The sequence below is a fragment of the Protopterus annectens genome, chromosome 5.part0 (genome assembly GCF_019279795.1).
Source record: "Protopterus annectens isolate FY-2018-M chromosome 5.part0, PAN1.0, whole genome shotgun sequence".
NCBI lineage: Eukaryota > Metazoa > Chordata > Ceratodontiformes > Protopteridae > Protopterus > Protopterus annectens.
In genome coordinates, this window is record NC_056735.1 from 1,777,357,381 (window position 1) to 1,777,381,669 (window position 24,289).

Here is a 24,289-nt window from a genome sequence, read left to right on the forward strand (position 1 = left end):
CATCCAACAGTTTTGCTTTAACATGATCAGGCAGAGATTGCTCCTTAAGCCAAGTATGCCTTCTAAGCACAGACTCAGTAACAGCAGCCCTGCAAGAGGCCTCCAAAGAATCAAAACCACATTGCGAAGTATGTTTCCAACTTGTTCAGCTGAATGCAATAAATCCTGTAAATCCTTATTTTCCACACAGTCAGAAATCAACATCATTTTCTGTTTAAGCAGTCCCATGATATGCTGTTGATATTTTAGCATATGCAGTTGACAGTTTAAAGCCCTGATTGCCAAGGTTGCAGAAGTATAAACCTTTTTACCCCATCTATCCAGCGCCCTGGAGTCTCTATCAGAAGGGGTAGGATTTTTAACAGTAGAAGCCTTAATGCCCTTGGGCCCCTGAGAAATGGTTTCAGGGTCCGCAACAGGATTTTTGAAAAGGAATTTGTGGGAGTCAGGAACCCTGTAGTATCTGCCTGGTTTACAAGGGGCCGGAGGCAGGGAATCAGGGGCCATACTGGATTCTGAAAATACATCATCAACAATGTCTAATACAGGAGGTATTAGCCAAAGGCCTATGCTGAGGAAGAAGAAAATTCATAAGCCTCTTTTTAGATTCAGAAAAATCCTGACTTTCCCAGTGGAAATGCTCCCTTAAGATATGTAAAGTTTCCCCAAAAGAAAAATCCTCAGGGGGAGAATCCTCTACATCAGAGTCCTCATAAGTAGGTATGGACAAATCTGTTCATTAGAAGAGTCAGAAGAAACAGAGTCCTGTTCAGAAGATTCATAGTCAAGTTCAGCCCTAGGCTCTTAGAAGGGGGGGTTGACTACCCCTGATTAGAGTAATTAAATCTTCAGCCATTTTAATCATTTGTTTTTTAGGGGCCTGAACATGTGACCTGGGCATCGGTTTTTTAGACAGATTGAGATTCTGGTCTTAATATTGAAGATAGTGCCTGTTTAATATGCAAGTCTGTAGGCCTGAATACACCCTCAGAAGCCGGTGCCTGCACAGCGGCTACGGACCCATCCAAGGTAGTCTCATTTGCGGGTTCCATAGGTAAAGCATCTCAGGGCACACCAGACTCCGAATGGGTCTCAGTAGAGGCCTGCGAATCAGAAGTAGTGGGTATCAGGGGCTGCGAAAGCGTCTCACTGAGAACCAGCGAACTGGTGACTGACTTAGGAGAAGCGTTGTCGGCGGTTTTGGACCTCAACGGCCTGTCTCTGTCTTTTTCTTTGCGTTTTTTTCGGTATTCCGATAGTCGGATGGCTAACAGACGTAATTTCTGGATAATTAAACTGAGAACCGAAATATTTAGAAGCAAAAATGTACCGACGACGGATAGTGCGCTGATTAAATAAAACACAAAACCAACAGCAAGGTACGTCGTGGTCAGGGCCCTAAGCAACGAATACAGTTCAAATGAAAATCCTTATGCGGTATTTGCTTCCCACAAGTAATAGAATTATTAACTTTTACTGACATTGTAAGGAGCAAGAAAAAGTTTCCCCAACGGGGTACTTGGCTTTTAGTTGAAAACTGGTTCTGAAACTCGAAAATGAAAATTTCAGGAGTCAGCCGACCGGCACTTGCGAACTGCTTCTGCTTCAGGCACCGCTCGGAAAGAAAGACTGATGTAATGGCGTTGGCTGCATGTTTTATACCCCTGACGACCTGACGTCATGGAAGAAGGGACAGCAACCGACACAGGACCCTAGACTTTGTTAATCAGGCCGACTGAGGGCAACCTGCCAGCAGAATATCCAAATGTGATGACTGCAACAGTGAAACACAAAGAACATCTGAGAGTGCATGTAGCCTGCTCTGAAGTGTAGATATTTTCTGCAAGATTCCCTTATTTGGGATGTGCAGGTAAGCTTCCTTTAAATCCAATGTTGCCAACCAGGCATTTTTGCCTAACACGGGAAGCAGCTGATGAAGAGTTAGCATTCTGAAATTTTGGGATTACCAAAAAGGTGTTTAGGATAGACAGGTCCAGGATAGGATGCCAGGAATTGTCTTTTCTGGGTACCAGGAAAAGTCATGAGTAAAAACCTTGCCCCCATTCCTCTACTGGGACAGGTTGAATAGCCCTGATACTTAGAAAAGACAGAACCTGCTGTTGAGCATCTGCCCACTGATTTGGGGGTAGGTCTGGCCAACCGTTTGGGGTTGGTAAGGAGTGGAAGTGGAATCTGTATCCTTGGGAAACTATATTTAAAACCCATTTGTCTTGGGTAATGAGTTCCCAGTTTTTTGCATGCAGGGCGATCTTTCCCCCTAAAGGAACAGTCAGTTGAGCAGGGCCTGGAAGGTTTAAGGTTAAGTCATTGTGACAGTTTACCATAGGGGGGTGTCTTACTACATCCAGCTTTGGAAGTGGGAGTCCCCCCCCCCACTGCTTAGGCCTGTGAGTACCTTGAGATTGAAGTCTGGGTGGTCTTGCTAGTACTTGGTTTGGGCTGAGAAGGCCTGGAAGAGATAGGAAAGGACCAATTCTTAGGAAGGCCAGTGCCTACTAAATCTGTGAGGCTGTACTTGCAGGAAATCTTTAACAGTTTGCATAGCTTTAGCTTTTCCTCCATCTTTTTAAGTACTTCTTCTGTTTTGTTGCCAAACAGGCGGTCTTGGTTTAAGGGAGCATCCAGTAATTTAGCTTTAACATGATCTGGCAAAGTTTGCTCCTTGAGCCAAGCATGCCCTCTAAGTACAGACCCAGTGACAGCAGCCCTGCAAGATGCCTCTAAGGAATCAAAACCACATTGCAAAGTATGTTTACCAACTTGTTCAGCAGAATGCATTAAATCCTGTAATTCTTTATTTTCAGCACAGCCACGAATCAACATTTTCTGTTTAAGTAATCCAATAATATGCTGCTGATACTTTAACATATGAAATTGGAAGTTTAAGGCCCTAATGGCCAAAGTAGTGTATACCTTCTTACCCCATCTGTCCAGGGCCCTGGAATCTCTATCAGAGGGGGTAGGGTTTTTGGCAGTAGTAGCCTTATTGCCTTTGGGTCCCTGTGAAATGGTCCCTGGATCCGCAGTAGGATTCTTAAAGAGGAACTTGTGAGAGTCAGGAACTCTGTAATACCAGTCAGGTTTCCTGGGAGCTGGAGGTAAAGAGTCTGGGGCCAGGCTAGATTCCAAGAAGACATCATCTACAATGTCCAGTACAGGAGGGATAGCTAAAGGCCTGTGTTGAGGTAGGAGTAAGAATTCCCCAAGCCTCTATTTGGAGTCAGAGTAATCCTGGCTTTCCCAGTGGAAATGCTCCCTAAGAGTATGCAAGGTTTCACCAAAAGAGAAATCTTCTGGAGGGGAGGCAGAGGGAATGAAATCCTCTGCATCAGAATCCTCACAGGTAGATAAAGGCAAATCCTGGTCATCAGAAGAAACAGAAATTTCAGAATCCTGATCAGAAGGAAAATCAGTTCTATGTCTCAGAAGGAGAAGGGTGGCAGAGGGAGAAGGGTGGCTTCCCCTGATTAGAGTAATAAGGTCCTTCAGCAATTCTTGTTTTTTAGGCATAGAGGCCTGACCATGCGGTCTGGGCATCCGTTTTCTAGGCGTGGATCGAGTTTTAGGCCTTGAAGAAGAAGATAGCATCGGTTTGATATGCATATCAGTAGGCCTGAAGACACCCTCAGAAGCCAGTTTCTGCACAACAGCTCCGGACCCATCCAAGGTAGAGACATCTGCAGGTTGCATAGTCAAATAAGCATCTCGCAGCATACCGAACTCCAAATGGGTCTCAGTAGAGGCCTGTGAATCTGAAGTAGCGGGTATCAGGGGCAGCAAAAGCGCCTCACTGAGTACCGGCGAACTAGTGACTAGCTTAACTGAAGCGTTGTCGGCAGCTTTAGACCTATGTAGTCTGTCTCTGTCTTTATCTTTATGTTTTCTTGGAATGTCGATAGTCAGATGGATTACCAAAGCCATTTCTGGATAATTGAACCGAGTACCAAAATAGATGTGAAAATGAACAGACGACGAATAGTTTGAGGACTGGATAAGGGACAAAACTGTCAGCGAGGGACGTGATGGTCTGGGCCTAAGCAAGGAATGCAGTACGAATGAAAATCTTTATGAGGTATTTGCTTTCCAAAATTCTTAACTTTTACTGACATTGGTTTAGAGCAAGAAAAAGGATCCCCAAAGGGGTACTTAGCTTTTTTTGAGGACTTAAGATCTGAACCTCGAAAATTAAAATTTCAGGAGTAGGCCGACTGGCACTTGCGAAAGTACAGTTGTGTACCTACCATAAATGTAGATGTTAGAGTGTATTCACTGTTGCAGTCATTACTCCTGGGTTATCCTGCTGGCAGGCTACCCACAGTCGGCCAGAATTCCAAAGTCTAGGTCCGGCGTCGGTTGCTGTCGCCTCTTCCCTGACGTCAGTGCGTCAGGGGTATAAAAGATGCAGCCAACGCCATTTTCTTCAGTTTTTCTTGCCCCAGATGTCAGGTGCCCCCAAAAAGGTAGGCTAAAAAATTATGCCAATAATTATGCATGCAGTAAAATAAAAATTTCCTTCATCTATAAGCAAATACACCACATAGGTTGTATAAGATAGAGAAGTATAGGTAAGTCCCAGCAAAGAAAAGGGGGATGGTGGGTGGGTAACCTGGACTGCAACAGTGAATACACTCGAACATCTACATTTATGGTAGGTACACAACTGTACTATGTTCATCGTGTTTCAATGTTGCAGTCATTACTCTTGGGTTGAATCCCAAAGCTGAGGATGGGTGGCCAAGCCCAAATAGGATTGGGAGAGGCTATAAGGCCTTGCAGAACTGCAGTGGTGAAGCCTGCTCTGGATTTAGAGTAGAGAGGAAAATGGTAGTGCTTTGTAAAAGTGTGCACTGAACTCCAAGTTGCAGCCTCTAAAATGTCTTTGGTTGGTACTCCTCTGAGAAAGGCTGCTGAAGTGGCTGCTGCCCTGGTAGAATGAGGCCTAATGCCCTTGGGCATTGATTGCCATGTGTTGTAGCAGCAAAAGCCAATGCAGTGGCTATCCATTTGAAAGTCTGCTTGAGATTAGGCTGCTCCTTGTGAGATTCTGCAGCATGCCAAACTAAAAGCAGTTTCTGAAGCTTTTTTTCTGTCTAGTTCTGCAGAGTATAGTTTGTGGTGTATGTCAATGCTGTGCAATGCTCCTCTCACCCTTCTTCTGGGTGTTTGGAAAAAAGGTAGGCAAATGAATGTTTTGGTGGTTTGCAACACACTGGACTTTTAGGCATAAATGTTGTCCCATTCCTTAGAGAAACTGTGTCTGGATGGAAAATGATGAAAAGATGAGTCCCACAGCCATGAGTGCCTGTAACTCTGAAACTTGCAGAGGTTATTGCTAGAGCAGAGCTGTTTTCCAAGATAATAAAAAATAATATCAGCTGTATTGTGGCTGGCTCAAGGCAGGGCTGTGTTTTTTTCCAAGAATTGAGGTCCCATGCAGGTACTGGGGCTCTCCTTGGAGGTCTTATGTTTTGGCCCTCTGAGGTATTGCCTTAGCAATGGATGGGAAAAAATAGGAGGTTCCGTATTGTAATGAGCTGAAATGGCAGAGGCATGAATTTTAATTGATGAAAAGGATAGGCCTTTGTCCAGCATCTCAGTTAGGTATTGTAAAATCTGAGGAATATTTGGTACAGATGTGTCAATTCCTTGTGCCTGGTTCCAAGCACAGAATCTTTTCCATTTTTCTGCATAAGATTTTCTGGTACTGGGCCTCCTGGCCTCCAAAATAACATCCATCACTGCTTTAGAGAGAGGAGTGCTTTGAATGGTTACATTATCCGCCATGCTGCCAGATTTAGGGTCCTGAATTGGCTGAGTAGAATCTGATTGTTTCGCTGGGTCAGTAAGTGAGGAATTAGAGGCAATGTCCAGGCTGGGCCTTGAGACAAGCTTTTTTTTTTTAGGATTGGGTACCAGTGCTGGTGTGGCCAATCTGGGGCAATCAGAATCATTCTTGGCTTCTCTTGTCTGACCTTTAGGAGTACCTTGGGGAGGAGAGGCAGAGGAGGAAAGGCATATACTGTTAGAGTTTTCCAGCTGAATGACAGAGCATCCAATTTCCATGCTTGCTTGTGATAAGTCCTTGTGCAGAACTTCTGTAGTTGGCAGTTGTGAGGGGAGGCAAACAGATCTATGTCTGGGCATCCCCATATCATGCTGCAGACTTGCGGATCCAGTTTCCACTCGTGGGGATCCGTGAGGTTTCTGCTTAGTTCATCTGCCAGAGTACTGTTCTTTCCTGGCAGGAATTGTTCTTGCAGGTGTACTTGATAAGTCAATGCTGTGTCCCACAAAGTCATGGCTTGTCTGCATAGGGGGTAGGAATGTGTGCCTCCCTGCTTGTTTATGTACCACATTGACTGTAGTATTGTCCGTCCTTATCAGTAGTTGTCCTGGATGGAGTAGATCCTTGAAAGCTGTCCGGGCATTCTGAACAGCTAGCATTTCTTTTTGATTGATATGTAGATGCATTTGGTTTGTGGACCATGTGCCCTGAATACATTTTCCTGCCATGTGTGCTCCCCAGGCATAATCTGATGCATCTGTTGTTATTGACTGCCTGGCTGTGGGTAAAGTGAATGGCTGTCCCTTGTTGAGGTGACAGGCATGTGCCCACCATCGAAACTCCTGTTGCAGGCAAGGAATGAGGGTAATTAATGCTTCCAGGCTTTGACAATGTTGAGTCCAGACACTTTTTAGGTACCACTGAAGTTTCCTCATATGCAGTCTGGCATATGGAATTAGCAGAATGCAGGATGCCATGAAGCCCAAAGCCTACAGAATTTTTCTTGCAGATAACTGGGTCTTTGTTGCCAACATTTTGAAGTAAGAAGTTAGTTGCCTTTGTTTGTCTGGCATGAGATAAGCCATCTGGGCAACTGTACTTAGGCTTGCACCCAGGAATATTATCTCTTGAGAGGGTACTAGTTTTGATTTATTTTCGTTTACTGTGTACCCTAGGCAAATTAATAATCTTTTTACGAACGCCAGATTCTTTAGTAGAGTGTCCTTGTTCTCTGTTTGTATAAGGCAGTCATCCAAGTAAGGATATATTTGAATTCCTCTTTGTCTGCAAAATGCAGTTACGTGAAGACCCTGGGCGCAGTAGATAAGCCAAAGTCCAGTGCAGAGAATTGGTAGTGCATTGATCCAGCTATGAATCTGAGGTATTTTCTTCAAGACTGTCTGATTGGGATATGCAGGTATGCCTCTTTTATGTCCAAAGTTACAAACCAAGCCTTCTTGCCCAGCATGGGCAGAAGCTGCTGCAGAGTTAACATTTTGAATTTTAGAACGTCCAGAAATGTGTTTAAAAAAGACAGGTCCAGTACTGGTCTCCAGGCTTTGTCCTTTCTGGGTACCAAGAAAACTCTTGAGTAAAATCCTTGTCCCTGCTCTTGCTTATGTACTTGCTGAATGGCCCTCATGTTCATAAGGGACAAAACTTGTTTTTGTGCCTCTGCCCATTGATTGTGTGGCAGGTTTGGCATACCTCTTGTCTCTGGCAGGGTGTGAAAGTGGAACCTGTAGCCCTGGGACACTATATTCAATACCCATTTGTCCTGGGTGATCATTTGCCAATTTTGAAAGAAAAGTGCTAGTTTTCCCCCTAAGGGGGCTGCAAGAAGATAAGTGCTTGGTGCTGGCAGAGGCAAGTCACTGTCCTGTATGGCTGTGCTTTGTCTTATCCACTTTTGGAGGTAGAAGCGCCCCACTGTTTAGGCCTGTATGAGCCCTGGGGCTGGGATCTGCCTCTGGGACATCTGAACTGCCTCTTTGTGTCCTGTCCGACACTGGAAAGGACCAATTCTTTGTAGGCCAGTTCCTGCTAAATCTTGGTGGCTGAACCTGTAAAAAATCCTTTACTGTTTGCATAGATTTTGCTTTGTCCTCCATTTTCTTCAAAACCTCCTCTGCTTTAATACCAAATAAAGTATCATGCTGTAATGGAGCATCTAATAATTTTGCTTTAACATGATCAGGCAGATTTTGTTCCTTTAACCAAGCATGCCTCCTAATGACAGAACCCGTAATTGCGGCCCTGCAGGAGGCCTCCAGAGAATCAAAACCACATTGCAAAGTATGCTTTCCCACTTGTTCAGTTGCATGCAATAAATCCTGCATTTCCTTACTTTCTGCACAATCAGAATTGGCCAACATTTTCTGTTTTAACAGTGACATTAAGTATTGCTGATATTTAATCATATGAAATTGACAATTGAGAGCCCTCACAGCCAAAGTAGCAGAAGTATAAACCTTTTTCCCCCATCTGTCTAGTGCCCTTGAATCCCTGTCAGAAGGGATAGGGTTTTTTGCAGTAAAGACCTTAACCCCTTTGGGACCCTGAGAAATAGTTTCTGGGTCAGCAGCAGGGTTTGTGAATCTGGAACCATGTAGTATCTGTCTGGTTTAACAGGAGCTGGCGGTAAGGAGTCTGGAGATAGGCCAGACTCTGAAAATACATCTTCTACAATGTCTAGCACAGGGGGAATAGCAAGAGGCCTGTGCTGAGGAAGTAAAAGAAAATCTCTTAAGCCTTTTCTTTGATTCTGAGTAATCTTGGCTCTCCCAGTGGAAGTGCTCCCTCATGGTATGCAGGGTTTCCCCAAAAGAATAATCCTCAGGAGGAGAGGCTGAAGGAATGGATTCTTCAGCATCAAAATCCTCATAGGGAGGAAGAGAGTATTGCTGTACAGAAGAGGAGTCAGAGGAAATGGAAACCTGATCTGAAGAGTCAGTCTGTCTCTTGCCTAGGCCTCTTATCAGAAGGGAGTATGGGAACCCGTGATCAAGGTAATAAGGTCTTCAGCCATTTTGAGCATATGTTTCTTAGGCATGGAAGTTTGTCCTGGAGAATGCTGTACTTGTTTCTTTGCCTTTAAAGCTGCTTTAGTCTTTGCTTTAGAAGCTGAAGTAGGCTTTACATATAGCTGTGTAGGTCTGAAAACACCCTTAGAAGCCGATGCCTGCTCAGCGGCTCCAGACCCATCTGAGGGAATGATTTCTGAGTGTCCAATACCTTGAGTATCCAGAGGCCTAGCTGGCTCCACGGGGGAGTCGTCAGCGGCCTGTGGCTCTGAGGTAGCGGGCATCAGGGGCTGCGAAACAGCCTCACTGAGAACCGGCGACTGGATAAGCGGAAGCCTCGTTGGTTTTGGATCTCGGATGCCTGTCCTTCTCTTTTTCCTTGCATTTTTTAGAAACTCTGGTCGTCGGCTGTTCCGACAGCATTATACAATTGAATTTTCTGCCAAAGTAATGAAAAGCAAAATCAAACCGAAGCTTAATAATGCGTTGGTTGAATCTAGCACAAAACCGACAGCTAGCAACGTTATGATTAGGGCCTAGGCAAGGAATACAGTAAGAATGAAAATCCTTATGAGGTATTTGCTTCTCCAAAAGAAATACAACTGTTAACTTTTTCTGACATCGGTCTGGAGCAAGAAAAAATTTTCCCCAATGGGGTACTTAGCTTTAATGAAGACTTCGGATCTGAAATTCGTCTGTGAAAATCTCAGGAGCCAGCCGACCAGCACTTGCAAACTGCTTTTGCTTCGGGCACCGTGCAGCAAGAAAGACTGACGAAAATGGCGTCGGCTGCATCTTTTATACCCTTGGCGCACTGATGTCAGGGAAGAGGCGACAGCAACTGACGCCAGACCTAGACTTTGGAATTCTGTCCGACTGCGGGTAGCCTGCCAGCAGGATAACCCAAGAGTAATGACTGCAACAGTGAAACACGATGAACATCTGCTTCAGGCACCGCACGGGAAGAAAGACTGATGTAATGGCGTCAGCTGCATGCTTTATATCCCTGACTACCCGACGTCATGGACGATGAGACAGCAACCGACACAGGACCCAAGACTTTGACAATCAGGCCAACTGAGGGCTACCTGCAAGCAGATAACCCTAATGCAATGACTGCAACAGTGAAACACAAAGAACATCTGAGTGAACATGCTTTTAAACTTGGTGGCTTCTTTTAGCTGCCACCCCAACTGTACATTACAGTTTACATGTCCCTCTCAATATTATTTGTACTGGACACTGATAGCTCAAATTGATAAGGCACTTCCATCAGACTCTTACAATTCAAGTTAGCCTCTGTTTCATATCACTCCATTTCAACTAGAGCATACTGCAGTAATCGGTGTGTTAATCTGAATTATGTAATGTTCTTTCCTGCATTTAACTTCTTTAAACAAAAGTCAACTATTTGCATTTTTAATCTGGCATAGAACCTTGGCCTTCTAGCATCCCTCAAAATAGTAAAATAGAATTGTGAGTTGTTGTAGGATCTGAGTCTCATTTACTACATTTCTACTGCATTTTTCTGCTTCCATTTTATTTGGTCTGGGACCTTAGTTTTGTAGTATAACTTAGAATAGTGAGAAAATTATAAATTACTGCAGGAACTAAGCCTCCTTTATTATACTGCTATTGCATTTTACTTGGTCTGGTAATATTTGTAGTATCACTTACAACAGTGACAGAATTGTTGCAGGATCTAAACCACCTTTATTAAATTCTACTGCATTTTACTTGATCTGGGGGCCTTAGTCTAGTCTTGTAGTATATCACTCAAAATAGTGAGAGCATTGTGCAATGCTGCAGGATATCAGCCTCACTTACTGCATTTTAACTGTTTGCATTTTACTTTGCTTAGGAATCTTAGTCTTGTAGTATCACTCATAATAGTGACAGAATAGTGAACTCTTCCAGGATCCGAGACTTGTACCTACACTTACACTACATTTTTACTGTTTACTGATTGAATTCCTTTCTAACTTATCTCCTATAACTTGTACTAAAGCTGTGCTGCAGCAGCTTGCAGTGCCCTGTATAGACACAGGCACCTAGAGTTGTCATTTTCCATATAAAGCTACCTCTACTATTTTCTCAAGTATCTAGCAGAGTGTAGAATGGCTAGTTTGCCCGCTGAGAAGCATTACTCCAAGAGTGTCATTTTAGATTAAACTTAGCCCCCCCCCCCGCAGCCAAACTCTAAACCCTGACTGCACCACCCCTCATAGATCAGAAAAAAAGAGGACCCACAGCCATGGATGTGCACATTCATACCGTCTCTGTAACCAGCCTGGTGGAAATGGGGAATTCTAATAGAATGTAGCAATTGTTTTATGTTTACTGACAACCATCTTATTCTTAAGCAGACAGATTATGCGGCAGATGTATACGTCTTTGCAGGTAAAGCTCACTCAAAGACATTGATATCTCCAAACAGATTGCCAGTAACACACACTAAACCTACTATGGATCACATAAATTCACATATGCTGAGACTCTTAAATGCAATCTACCCAAACCTCAACCTGTAAGCCCTTAAGGCAAAATGCTACACAATCCAATACACTGGTCATTGGAGAGACTGTTGTGAGACGCACTGATGCCCCCCTCACCAGCCTGAGCAAGGAGAGTCATGGTCAGTTGCCTATTAGGGGCAAGGATCCACCTGATCACACATATACTCAAAACACTAAAATGGAAGTACCAGTGTGATTCTGTCACACTCCATGTGGGTGTGAATGACCAGAGGCATACCTTCCTGGACTATATGAAGACAGGCATTATAGAGCTTTCAGATTATGTGCCCCAAGCAGGTAACAAGCCTAGCACTGAGCAGCATTCTCCCTTCTCCAATGACACCACAGTATAAAGAGATGATTGACTAACAACTGGCTTAATTACTGGTGTCATTCTAAAGGAGTCCAATAGTGGTCAACTTGGGAGTACAGAACTGACAGACCATGCTGCTTTGCCAGTGACAGTCTGCACCTGTCTCCGCTAGGCTTTTGGATATTAGCCACATTATCCACTTCTATACTGCCTTTTTTAGGCAAAGCCAATCTGATAACCCTTTCAGCATAGTAAATTCTACACAAGGTAAATTAAAGGTGTTGCCGCTCAATGCTAGGAGTCTGAACAAGAAACTCCACTCCCTAGAAATGCTCCTCACCCTGAAGAGTGAGGATATCTGTGCAGTTACGGAGACATGTTTAAAGCCATGGAAGACACCTCAGCAGTACAAGGCTGTTATGCCTTTCACACATTTAGACCAGCAACCACAGCTGAAGGGACAGGTGATAGAGGTGCATCAATCGACATAAAAAGTAAACGCACATCAATTTTGGTCAAACAATATGGCATACTTGAGCTAATCAATGTCCAACTAACATTAGGTAAAGTCCAAACTGTTTTTATTCTTCCAACTTGTACTGTGAAGCAGTAGGAAACACTACCAGTCCACCAAACTCTTCAGTCCAAGCTGTTTTTATTCTTCCAACATACAAAGACACAGACTGAGCACTTTCAAACCCTGAAACTGGGGACTTCATCAGATTCTGATGAAGTCCCAAGTTTCGGGGGATGAAAGCGCTCAATCTGTGTCTTTGTATGTTTGAAGAATAAAAACAGCTTGGACTGAAGAGTTTGGCTGACTGGTAGTGTTTCCTACTGTTTCACAGCGTATGTTTTGGAATTTTTTTTTAGTTATACTTTACACTGTGTTTACTTCTGTTTTTTTTTATTTAACAATAAGTAAAGACCAATACCATATCCTTGCTAGCTACAGGTCCCGCATCTATGACCCATACCACAAAAGTACAGTTGTGTACACTTACCATAAATGTAGACGTTCGAGTGCATTCACTGCTGCAGTCATTACATTAGGGTAATCCTGCTGGCAGGTTGCCCTCAGCCGGCCTGAATTGAGTCCTGCGTCAGCTGCTGTCGCCCATTCCCTGATGTCAGGTCGTCAGGGGTATAAAAGAAGCAACCAATGCCAGTTTCTTCAGTTTGTCTTGCCCCAGATGTCAGGTGCCCCCAAAAAGGGTATCCAAACTTTATGTATATATTCAGCAATTCATTAATATAAATTTTACCTTTATGTATAAGCAAATACACCACATAGGTAGCATAAATCAGAGAAGGAAAGATAAGATCCAAAAGAAAAAAGGGGGAAGGCGGGTGGGTAACCTGGACTGCAACAGTGAATACACTCGAACATCTACATTTATGGTAAGTGCACACAACTGTACTATGTTCTTCGTGTTTCACTGTTGCAGTCATTACATTTGGGTTGAGCCCCAAAGCTATGGTTGGGAGGCTGGAACTAGACAGCAGTAGGAGCAGCTATGAGGCCCTGCAGAACTGCAGTGGCAAAGCCTGCCCTGGATTTAGAGTAGAGTGGCAGATGATAATGCTTTGTAAGGTGTGCACTGAACTCCAGGTAGCCGTCTCTAAAATGTCTGTGGTAGGTACTCCCTGAGAAAGGCTGCTGAGGTGGCTGCAGCTCTGGTGGAATGAGGCCTAATGCCCTTAGGCACTGGCTTGCCATGGTGTAAGTAGCAGAAACAAATGCATTGGCCTAACCACTTAGAAATAGTCTGCTTTGAGATAGGCTTTCCTTGTGATCCTGCAGCATATGCCACTAGTAATTGCTCTGTTTTCCTGAAAGCTTTGGTTCTGTCCAAGTAGAATCTAAGTGGTCTGTGTACGTCCAAAGAATGCAGAATTCTCTCCCCCTTGTTCTGTGGATTTGGGTAAAAGGTTGGCAGATGGATGGCTTGATTAAGAGCCACACTGGACACTACTTTAGGCATAAATGTTGGGTTTGTCATCAGGGAGACTCTGTCTGGATTTAAAATGATGAAAGGTTCCACAGCCATGAGCGCCTGTAGCTCTGAAACTCAGCTTGCAGAAGTAATTGCTAGGAGCAGAGCTGTTTTCCAAGATAAAAACTTCATATCAGCTGTAGCAGCTGGCTCAGAAGGAGGCAGGGTGAGCTTTTCCAAGACATAGTTGAGGTCCCATGCAGGTATTGGTAGCCTTCTTGGGGGCCTTAAATTTTTGGCTCCTCTGAGTCACTGCCTTAATAAAGGGCGAGAAAAAGTGGTGGCTCTGTATTGTAATGAGCTGAAATGGTAGAGGCATGAATTTTAATAGATGAAAAAGATAGGCCCTTGTCCAGCATCTCAGTTAAGTATTGCAAAATCTGAGGAATATTTGGTACCGCTGCATCAGTTCCATGCGCCTAGTACCACGCACAGAATCTTTTCCATTTTCCAGCATAAGACTTTCTAGTACTAGGCCTTCTAGCTTCCAGAATGACATCCATCACAGCTTTACTGAGAGATGTTTTTGTATGTCTACATTATCCGCCATGCTGCCAAGTTTAATGTCCTGAGTTGGCTGTGCATGATCTGATTGTTTTGCTGGGACAGTAGTCAAGGTATTTGAGGTAAGGTCCAAGCCCGGTATAGAGATAAGTTTCTTAGTATTGGATACCAGTACTGGTGTGGCCAGTCTGGGGCAATCAGTATCATCTTTGGCTTCTCCTGTCTGACCTTTAGGAGCACCTTGGGGAGGAGAGGCAGTGGAAGAGAGGCATATACTGACAGGTTTTCCAGCTGAAAGATAGGGCATCCACTTTCCATGCTTGTCTGTGATAAGTCCTTGGGCAGAATCTTTTTAGTTTGTAATTGAGAGGGGAGGCAAATATATCTATGTCCGGGCATCTCCATTTCCTTGTTATCATGCTGAAGACTTGTGGATCCAGCTTCCACTTGTGGGGATCCATGAGGTTTCTGCTTAGTTCATCTGCCAGAGTATTTTCCTTTCCTGGCAGGAATTTTATCTGCAGCTGTACTTGGTAAGTCAAAGCTGTGTCCCACAAGGTCATGGCTAGTCTGCAAAGGGGGTAAGAATGTGTGCACCCCTGCTTGTTTATATACCACATGACCGTGGTGCCATCTGTCTTTATCAGTTGTTGTTCCAGATGAAGTGGGTCCTTGAAGGCTGTCAGGGCATTTTGAACAGCTAACATCCCTTTTTGATTGATATGTAGATGCATTTGGTTTGAGGACCATGTACCCTGAATGCCTCTTCCTGCCATGTGGGCTCCCCCAGGCATAATCTGATGCATTCGTCATTAATGTCTGGCTGGCTGGAGGTAATGTGAATGGTTGTCCCTTGTTCTGGTGACAAGCCTTTGCCCACCATCGAAACTCCTGTTACAGGCTGTGGCAATGTTGAGTCCAAACACTTTTTAGGTACCATTGAAGTTTCCTCATATGCAGTCTTGCATATGGAATTAGTAGGATGTTGGATGCCATGAAGCCCAAAGCCTGCAGAACTTTTCTTGCAGATAACTGGGCCTTTGTTGCCAGCATTTTGAAATAAGTAGTCAGTTGCCTTTGTTTGTCTGGCGTGAGATAAGCCATCTGGGCAGTTGTATTCAAGCTTCCACCCAGGAATGTTCTCTCTTGTGAGGGTACTGGTTTTGATTTCTTTTTGTTGACTGTGTACCCTAGGCATGATAGAAGTCTTTTCACAAACGCCAGATGTTGAAGAAGAATGTCTTTGTTCTCTGCTTGAAAGAGACAGTCGTCCAAGTAAGGATACATTTGTATTCCTCTTTGTCTGCAGAATGCAATTACTGGTGTCAGGCACTTTGTAAAGACCCTGGGCGCAGTAGATAAGCCAAAGGGCAGTGCAGAGAATTGGTAATGCATTGATCCAGCCTTGAATCTTAGGTATCGTCTGCATGATTGTCTGTCTGGAACATGCAGGTATGCCTCTTTTAGGTCTAAAGTCACAAGCCAAGCATTCTTGCCCAACTTGGGCAGAAGCTGCTGCAAAGTCAACATTTTGAATTTTGGAATATCTAGGAAAGTGTTCAGAATAGATAGGTCCAGTATCAGCCTCCAGGCCTTGTCCTTTCTGGGTACCAAGAACAGTCTTGATTAAATTGCTTGTCCCTGTTCTTGCTCTGGTACTTGTGAATGGCCCCCATGTCCATGTGGGATGAGACTTGTTTTTGTGCCTCTGCCCATTGATTTTTTGGCAGATCTGGCCATTCGTTTGCCTTTGGCATAGTATGGAAATGGAACTTGTATCCTTGTGACACTATGTTTAGAACCCGCTTGTCCTGGGTTATGATGTGTCAATTTTGAGCAAAATGTGCTAATTTTCCCCCTAAGGGTGCTGCCAGAAGATAAGTGCTTGGTGCAGGCAGGGGGAAGTCACTGGGACTGTTTTCTGTATGTTTGCGATCTATTTTCTCCAGCTTTGGAGGTAGAAGCACCCCATTGCTTGGGCCTCTAAGAACCTTGTGCCTGGGATCTACCCCCTAGGGCATCTGGTTCTGCCCTTTTGAGGTCTATCTGACACAGGAAAGGACCAATTTTTTGTAGGCCAGTGTCTACTAAACCTGAGTGGCTGTACTTGTAAAAATTCTTTGGCAGTTTGCAGAGATTTAGCTTTGTCCTCCATTTTCTTTAACACCATTTCTGCCTTAACACCAAACAAAGTATCATGCTGTAAAGGTGCATCTAGTAATTTAACTTTAACATGATCAAGCAGATTTTGTTCCTTTAACCAAGCATGCCACCTAATTACAAAACCCGTAACTGCGGCCCTGCAGGAGGCCTCCAAAGAATCAAAAACACATTGCAAAGTATGCTTTCCAAGTTGTTCTGCTGCATACAATAAATCGTGCATTTCCTTGTTTTCTGCACATTCAGAATTTAACATTTTCTGTTTAAGCAATCCCATGACATGTTGCTGATACTTAAGCATATGAAATTGACAGTTTAATGCCCTTATAGCCGAAGTTGCAGTTGTGTAAACCTTTTTTCCCCATCTACCCAGTGCCCTTGAATCTCTGTCAGAGGGGGTTGGGTTTTTTGCAGTGGAAGCCTTAACTCCCTTTGGACCCTGTGAAATAGTTTCTGGGTCAGCAGCAGGGTTTTTAAAAAGAAATTTGTGTGAGTCAAGAACCCTGTAATATCTGTCAGGCTTAACAGGAGCTGGGGGTAAGGAGTCAGGGGTCAGACTAGACTCCGAAAACACATCATCTACAATGTCTAATACAGCTGGAATAGCTAGAGACCTGTGCTGAGGTAGTAAGAGAAAATCCCTGAGCCTCTTTTTAGATTCTGAAAAATCTTGGCTCTCCCAGTGGAAATGCTCCCTCATGGTATGCAAGGTTTCCCCAAAGGAATAGTCCTCAGGAGGAGATGCTGAATGAATAGATTCTTCAGCATCAGGATTCTCATAAAAGATTCCTGATCAGAAGAGGAATCGGAAGCAATAGAAACCTGATCTGAAGATTCATAGTCAGTGTCTTGCCTAGGCCTCTTATCAGGAGGGGGATGGGAACCCCTGATCAAGGTAATCAAGTCTTCGGCCATTTTGAGCATCTGTTTTTTGGGCATAGAGGCCTGTCCACATGGCTCTTGAGTTTGTTTCCTTGCTTTAGAAGGTGCTTTAGTCTTTGCCTTTGATGCTGAAGTTGTTTTAATGTAAAGATGTTTAGGTTTGAATACACCCTCAGGAGCTGGTGCCTGCTCAGTGGCTCCAGACCCATTTGAGCGATTAGCGTCCGAGGCTCCAATACCTTGAATATCCAACAATCAATAAAGGACAGGTCCTTCACTGCACTCTCCAAAGCTAAAAACACTGCATGAATGGGTCCTAATAATATCCCAGGATGTCTCCTTAATAGCTTGAAACATAATCTGTCAGGCCCACTAGAATCTCTATTTAACCACAGCCTCTAGACAGGCTTCGTTCCTACAGAATGAAGGACTGCAGCAGTCATCTCTTTACACAGCGGGGGGATCATCAAAAGACCTAGAGAACTACAGACCCATAAGTTTGACTAGTTTTATATGCAGTGCCATGTAAAGAATTATCATGGAGCTAATAAAAAAAAAAAAATACGAAATCTTCAAACACTGGACTCATCCCATTTTGGTTTCATCAAGGACAGGGCATGTTTACTAAACCCGCTGAACTTATTCAAGGAATTCACCACAGCCATGGACAAGGCCAAAATGGTGCATACTGCCTATCTTGATCTGACAAAGTCATTTGACACAATACCTTACTCTGGTGTTACAGACACATTCACAAATTTAGACAAAAATCCCTGTGTCACCCACTAGATAGCCAAATGTCTCACAGATAGGACACCAAGTTAGGGTGGGGGGATTCACCTCCACCAAGAGGCCTGTTACTAGTGGTGTCCCAAACAGCTTGGTACTGGATTCCTCTCCTGTTTGGGATATACTTCTCTGAAGTCAAGGCAAATATAGAGAATCTTTGGCTGACCAAATTTGCTAATGACTGCAAGCTGGATGCAACCAATAAATCCCACAAACATGTAGATATCCTCCAGGATGGTCTGACACAGCCAAATAACTGATGCTAGAACCATGGGCTAAAACTCAATGAAAATGTGCATAATTATACCCTTTGGGAAGATGACCACCTGTGCAAATTACAGCACAGGTAACACTCCCCTAAAAGCAAACGTGAGTGGTAAGGGGCTTGGGAACTCAGGTTGACAGTAACCTGAACTTTGATCACTATGCATCCAGGATAGTAAGACAATCCTTCTACATGGTGCAACTAAGGGCAAGGGCATGGCATCTAGATCTAAGGAGTTCATAGTCCCACTATACTCGGACTTCATTAGACTAGAGTACAACGCACCCTTTGGCGTGTACCCGACCAGAAATCTGCAAAAGCTGCAGCATCCACAGAGGCTCTTCACTAAAAGAATACAGGGTTTAAATAACATATCCTATGCGAACCACCTCAAACCCCTATCTCTGCACTCCCTCTACTACAAACAACTGAGGGCTGATCTATGTCTAACCTACAAGTCATTCTGATCTAAGGATCTCAACCTCATCTGTGACATAAACAAAACATATTGGAGGGACAGGCATATGTCTCAGAGATTACCCCTTCTCTTGAACAGAGCTCTTCCCTAAGCCTATTCAAATGTAACTTGGACCAGTGGATGGGAAATTCACCCCTGGCTTGTTGCCTGTGGCCCTTACGGACAGGTGGCAGTTTGTAGATGCCCTAAGGCACAGACATATTCTAAAACCATTCTAGCTCATGGCCTTTGACAATTGGGAAAACCAGGACATAAATGGCTAGGCTTAAAAAGGGTCTACACCTGTTATCCTAGTAATCTATGACTCTGGAGAGAAAAAAAATTGGTTGCAGGAAAAAAAAATCAGGCTAGCAAACCATCTCATCTTACTGAAAGAAGAGGGATGGGAAGGGACCTTCGCAATCCATTCCCCATTCTTCTCCCCAGTCAGGAAGAACATTTCAATCATCCTAGTGCCAGAGTATGGGCCTGCCCCTTAGCTTCCCTGTGGAAGAGCCATGGTGGGCAGGAAAGATGCAAGATGACCACAAAAATGGAAAATCAATGGCTTCACCCCCCCCCCCCCCAGTGTAACAAGTCTTTCTAATAATCTCTCCCACTGTGGATAACCAAGGAGCGATCCAACTTTAAAACCAACCACAACCCATGTAGGTCAGGGCACTTGGGTAGAATTGCCCAGTAGCCTTAAAACTGCTTGCAAGTTTAGGAACCAGAACAGTCACAGGCTTCTTGCTCTGTATTTAGAGGCTTCAAATTTCACCTGGAAAAGCTAGAATTTGGGCTGGTGGGGAAGGGATCCTTATAATGCAGAGGGAAGCAGACCACTAACTCAGCACAACACTAGTTCTTTCTCAAAATCTCCCCAAAAAACTGCAAGTCAAACCACGCCCCTAGACAAATGCACTTTTTTTTTTTTTTTTAATTATATTGTGCCAACATGCTGACCACACTTCACGATGGTATGGTACACAATAAAAGTGTATTTCTCTACTGGCATGGTTTGACCTGCAGTTTTATTTTTTTTTTTATTTATAGCTTAAGTTGGGTTCGGTTACTTTAATACTTGTTGAGGGTCTTCCTGAAAATCCCTCCCTGATGAAGAACACATTCAACAACAATATGTCCAGGCTGCCCTCTTGTTCGGGGAGAAAGCATCAACAGCTATGTATCATGCTGCAGGTACCAATCTGTGTCTTGTCATGCTGGCTAAGGCATCCTTGTGGACACCACAGTTTAAGGTGAGCAACATAAGCAGGGTATCAATCTACATCAACATGAGGCTCATTCTTGATTTCAAACTCAGGGCAACCTCAAAAGTAGTTCAGATGCACACCAACAAGACAGACTGTAGCCTGAGCAGGTGAAGCATAGTGCATAAACTTCAGCCCTAATGTGACACAGAAACATAGCTTCCTACCATACCTGTCTTCCCTCAGTTTACCTTGTTCTACTCTCCATAATGGAAGCAATAGTGGCCTCAGAGAACTCTCATGACCATCTGGAAGTCGGCTTAGGGAAGAATGGACAAAACTTCACTCTAAATAACATAGCCCTTCTAAGTGCTGCTTCACATCCTGGAATCCTCTCGACTAATCCTGGACATATCAGTAACTAGGGTCATGCAATCCCACAACTGCATTAAGGCCTTCCTAAGGAAAGCAACATCACAGCAAAAATGAGAACAGTCCTTGGACTACAAAGCTTCATCCACCTCAAAGCAAGGGCCTCCTGACTCAGACAGCAGTCCCAGGGAATGCAGAGATCTAAGCAGTGGAGTTCCTCCTCTTCAAAAACAGAGTGTTAAGCCACCCCCTTATGGTAAGAACTCACAATGACTTTACATTTCCGCTGAGGAAGCCAGCAGGAGAGGAAGCTCCACAGTATCAATTACTCCACACCTATCATCACACTCAGGTTCGCATAAGTATGAGCATGTGATTAAAGTGTGTATGGATTCAGGATTACAATGGCCTATAAAAAAATGTGCTGACCAAAAGCAGAGGTTGAAGCACACAGACTTGTGTCAGGTTTGACAACGACCTTGAACTAAAGACCCTAACTGGGGAAATCCTACTCTTTCATCTGTAGCCTCTAAGATTCAAATAATACCCTGATCCCCTTTACCTGGGCTATGGACCATGACATGGACTCTACTTGTGGCTCCTTTTTTCACTAGGGCTGATACGTCCAACAGAACTGAGAGGTAGCCCCGGGGGTGGGGTAAAAAATAATTTTACTTTTTCTTTACATGAGAATGAATGATATGATGGGCCTTTTTTCATCATCAGGCAAGCAACAGATGGCCAAATTTATTGGAGAGTGGGAGCAACATACTATGAGACACACCCAAGGGTGAAAGCCAGGGCTGTGCCTCTCCCAGTAAAACAGATGACTGGAATTGGATCAACCTTTATTTTTAACACATAATTCTGTCACCCAAAGTCCTGGGAGACCAAAGACAACATGGATCTACCTCGGGGGGGGTTGCACACCAAGCTACCCATTTGCCGACACCAAAATTCCACCAATCCTGTGGGTATCAAGAGGGACCCACCCACTGATCTTGCCAACCCCCTCCCCCCTCCAATTCTTCAGAGGCTGGACACTGTTAACACCATAAATAAACACAAACATTTTACCAGAGACAGCAAGGATCAATACCTGAACTGTGAAAATAACAAACAAAACAATTGGTTGGTGTTAAGGATCAGCTTGGCTATGTAGTCAATGTGTGACATCATAGACTCTATCATCAATGGTACAAGACATACTCAAAATGTAGAAATTTCCAGAAAAAAGCCAAATGCCGAATGCAAGACAGAAAATAAACCTATCCAGAAGATCCACCAAAAAGGGTACTCAATGTTAGATCTGAAGTTGTTACATTACTGTTATTGTAAATCTTCAGCACTAACCTTTGATGGTCCAGAAGTGGTGAAGACACTCCAGATGACTTCTTTTCTCTTCTGCTTGAGGAAGACAACTTTGGACTGGATTTTCGCTTTGGTGATCGATTTGATTTTTTGGGAGGTGGGGAAGGTGACAACTTAGACCTTACAGGCTCTGGAGAAATCTTAATACAAATGGGTAGACATATTTTAGAAAATTTGTAGAAGTGAATACTACAAATGAATAAGACAATGACAAACCATGAGCAACAAAAGCAGTGCATTACAGACTTTAAGTATCTAGTATATACTGCAGTGTGTATGGTGTAACAAGCATAGAATATAGAAAGCATAGGAAGTGATGTAAATAAGTATAACTGATTGAATCTGTGTTTTAATGTTGAACTTGAGCTGGAACATCATTCTGCGTTTTACACCCAAAGAAGCATTCATATGCAGAAACTTGTGTTTCAACATTCTCCATTGTTCCAGAGCCATTTTTTTTTTATTTGCTGCACCTTCCTGTTTGGATAGATTGACATGTGTAAGCCTTTTTGACGTGTTGAAGCATGCACTACATCCAAACTTGTGCAGTCTTCTTAAAACGAAACAGACAAACCTAAAATATACCAGTGCTGCAAAAACAATCCTCTCCTATGACTCAGGCAGAGCACTCCAAGACAAAGACTGCTAACTACAGTACGATTGAGGGAGGCAAAGAAAATACTATATACTGCATGCAAGTAGAGCTGATTGCCACAGAAATCAGCATTATGAAGCTAAAGGAGATAACTCAATTTTTCCCCAGGCAATAAAATGTGGATATTTATATCATAGCAACATATTTCCCACATGAATAAATACTACCAAAGTATTTCTAGTAAGGCACTTTTTTTTTTTTTTTGTAACAAACAAGTCAGCTACAGCTCAACTTACGAATTTCACAGTGAGAGTTATTGATTCTCAATGTATGTAAGAAGTATCTACAATAATCTGTAGTCCAGTTTCTTTTAATTCACCTAATCTGTACCCTGTCAAGGGTTACTTCAGTAACACCAGCTGCTACTAAGACTATTTTACCTCCTGCACTGATAAAGTGCATCTCACTAGTTACTACCTCTGCTCCACCAGCAGTTGATACTATGTATTTGTGTGTTGGACAAGATAAAAGTTTAGGACCACTGACACAGTGTCATCCCTGCAAAGCCACAGAAATGCAAACATTTCTATCCATTTGAGTAAAATCTGTGTCTACCTGCATCACTAAAATTACGTAAAAACTAGTAAGTGGCCCCATGTACTAATGTAGCTCACAAACAATTGTTGTAGATCGATACTTAATTCCTTTTAACTCAAATAACCTGATCTCATTTGAAAATGTGGGTGGCTGATGTTGACAAAAAATCAACTGCTCTATCAAACTTGTTCCTACTAGACAAAAGCTACACTTCTGAATTAATAAAACACTACACCTACATTTGAACTGCCAGCATATGAACTGTGATACTGATGGCAAAAGTTCAGGAATTAGATTGTGCTTTTGGATGAGCAGGCAGGAAGGCTTCATGTATAAACAGTTTGGTCTCTTCAAAAGGAAGACAACAATAGTCCATAGCAGGTTGCCAGCTTGAACAGCAACGCACAGAATTTATAACATGGGAGTCATTACACTTGAATAAAACTGAGACTTTTGAGATTCCTACCTCTGCAGGAAATGAGGAAAAAAATATCCCAGACAGTCAAATGATGACTATTAGTTGACTGATATGACAAATCCCTGACAAGTGTCTGAAGCCAAACACATCATCCATTGAAAAAAAAATATATAAGCGTGTAGGTAAGTGGAAAATTATTCAAAGTAACAGTGACTATGGAAATGAGTTAATAAAGCTGTTCTGGTCTACACAGTCAAGTCAACTTGGCAAACCAGCAAGCAAACAGAAGAGGAAATAAAAAAAAAAAAATGTAAAGGTAAAAAGCAAAAGTATAGGTATTCTTACAGATGGTCCAAATGCAAAAGCTTAGAGAATGGGCTTACTGCACATCAGTACCCTGATTGGAGAACGAGCGTTCTTCCAGCACGGTGGGCATAAAAAAAAAAAAAAAAAACGCTGCCATTATTTTACACTCACTAAGCAGTGCTTCTGCTGTTTAGCGAATGTGAAATGTAAAAAAAAGTAAAGTAAAATAAAAAAAAAATGTATGTGTTTATGTCTGCGCGTGAGAGTGTATGTGTGTATAAGTGTGAGACAGTGACTGGTTGAGCTACTATTTTACACACGCTAAGCAGCATTTTAGCAAGTGTAAAAAAAAGCAAGCGTGCGTGCGTGTGTGTGTGTCAGTGTATATGTGTATGAAAGTAAGAGAGAGATGATGGAAAATGAATCGGAAAAAATGTGTGTGCATGTGTGTGTATGTGTGTTTATGTTGCTGTCTGCATGTGAGTGAATGCATGCATGAAATCAGAAGAGTGAGTGAGAGAGAGAGAGAGAGTGAGAGAGAGTGTGAGAGAGAGAGAGAGAGTGAATGAGTGTGAGTGAGAAAGTGAAGAGAGAGAGATTGAGCGATCTCTAGCAGCATCACACAACAGCTTTGCGTACCTCTCGACTGTACCGCTCAGCACAAGAAATCTGGACAGAGCCATAAATAATGAGGAAACAAGGGCTAG

At 43.3% G+C, this 24,289-nt stretch overlaps 1 protein-coding gene across 1 annotated transcript in view; it reads right to left on the reverse strand.

Annotated features, from left to right (window-relative positions):
• The window catches only part of LOC122802414 (zinc finger CCCH domain-containing protein 13-like), a 1,157,483-nt gene that overhangs the window by 763,998 nt on the left and 369,196 nt on the right, over window positions 1–24,289 (reverse strand). The window contains exon 8 of the mRNA XM_044072036.1: window positions 21,649–21,931. Coding sequence (XP_043927971.1) covers window positions 21,649–21,931 — 283 coding nt within the window. The remainder of the gene's footprint in view (window positions 1–21,648; window positions 21,932–24,289) is intronic.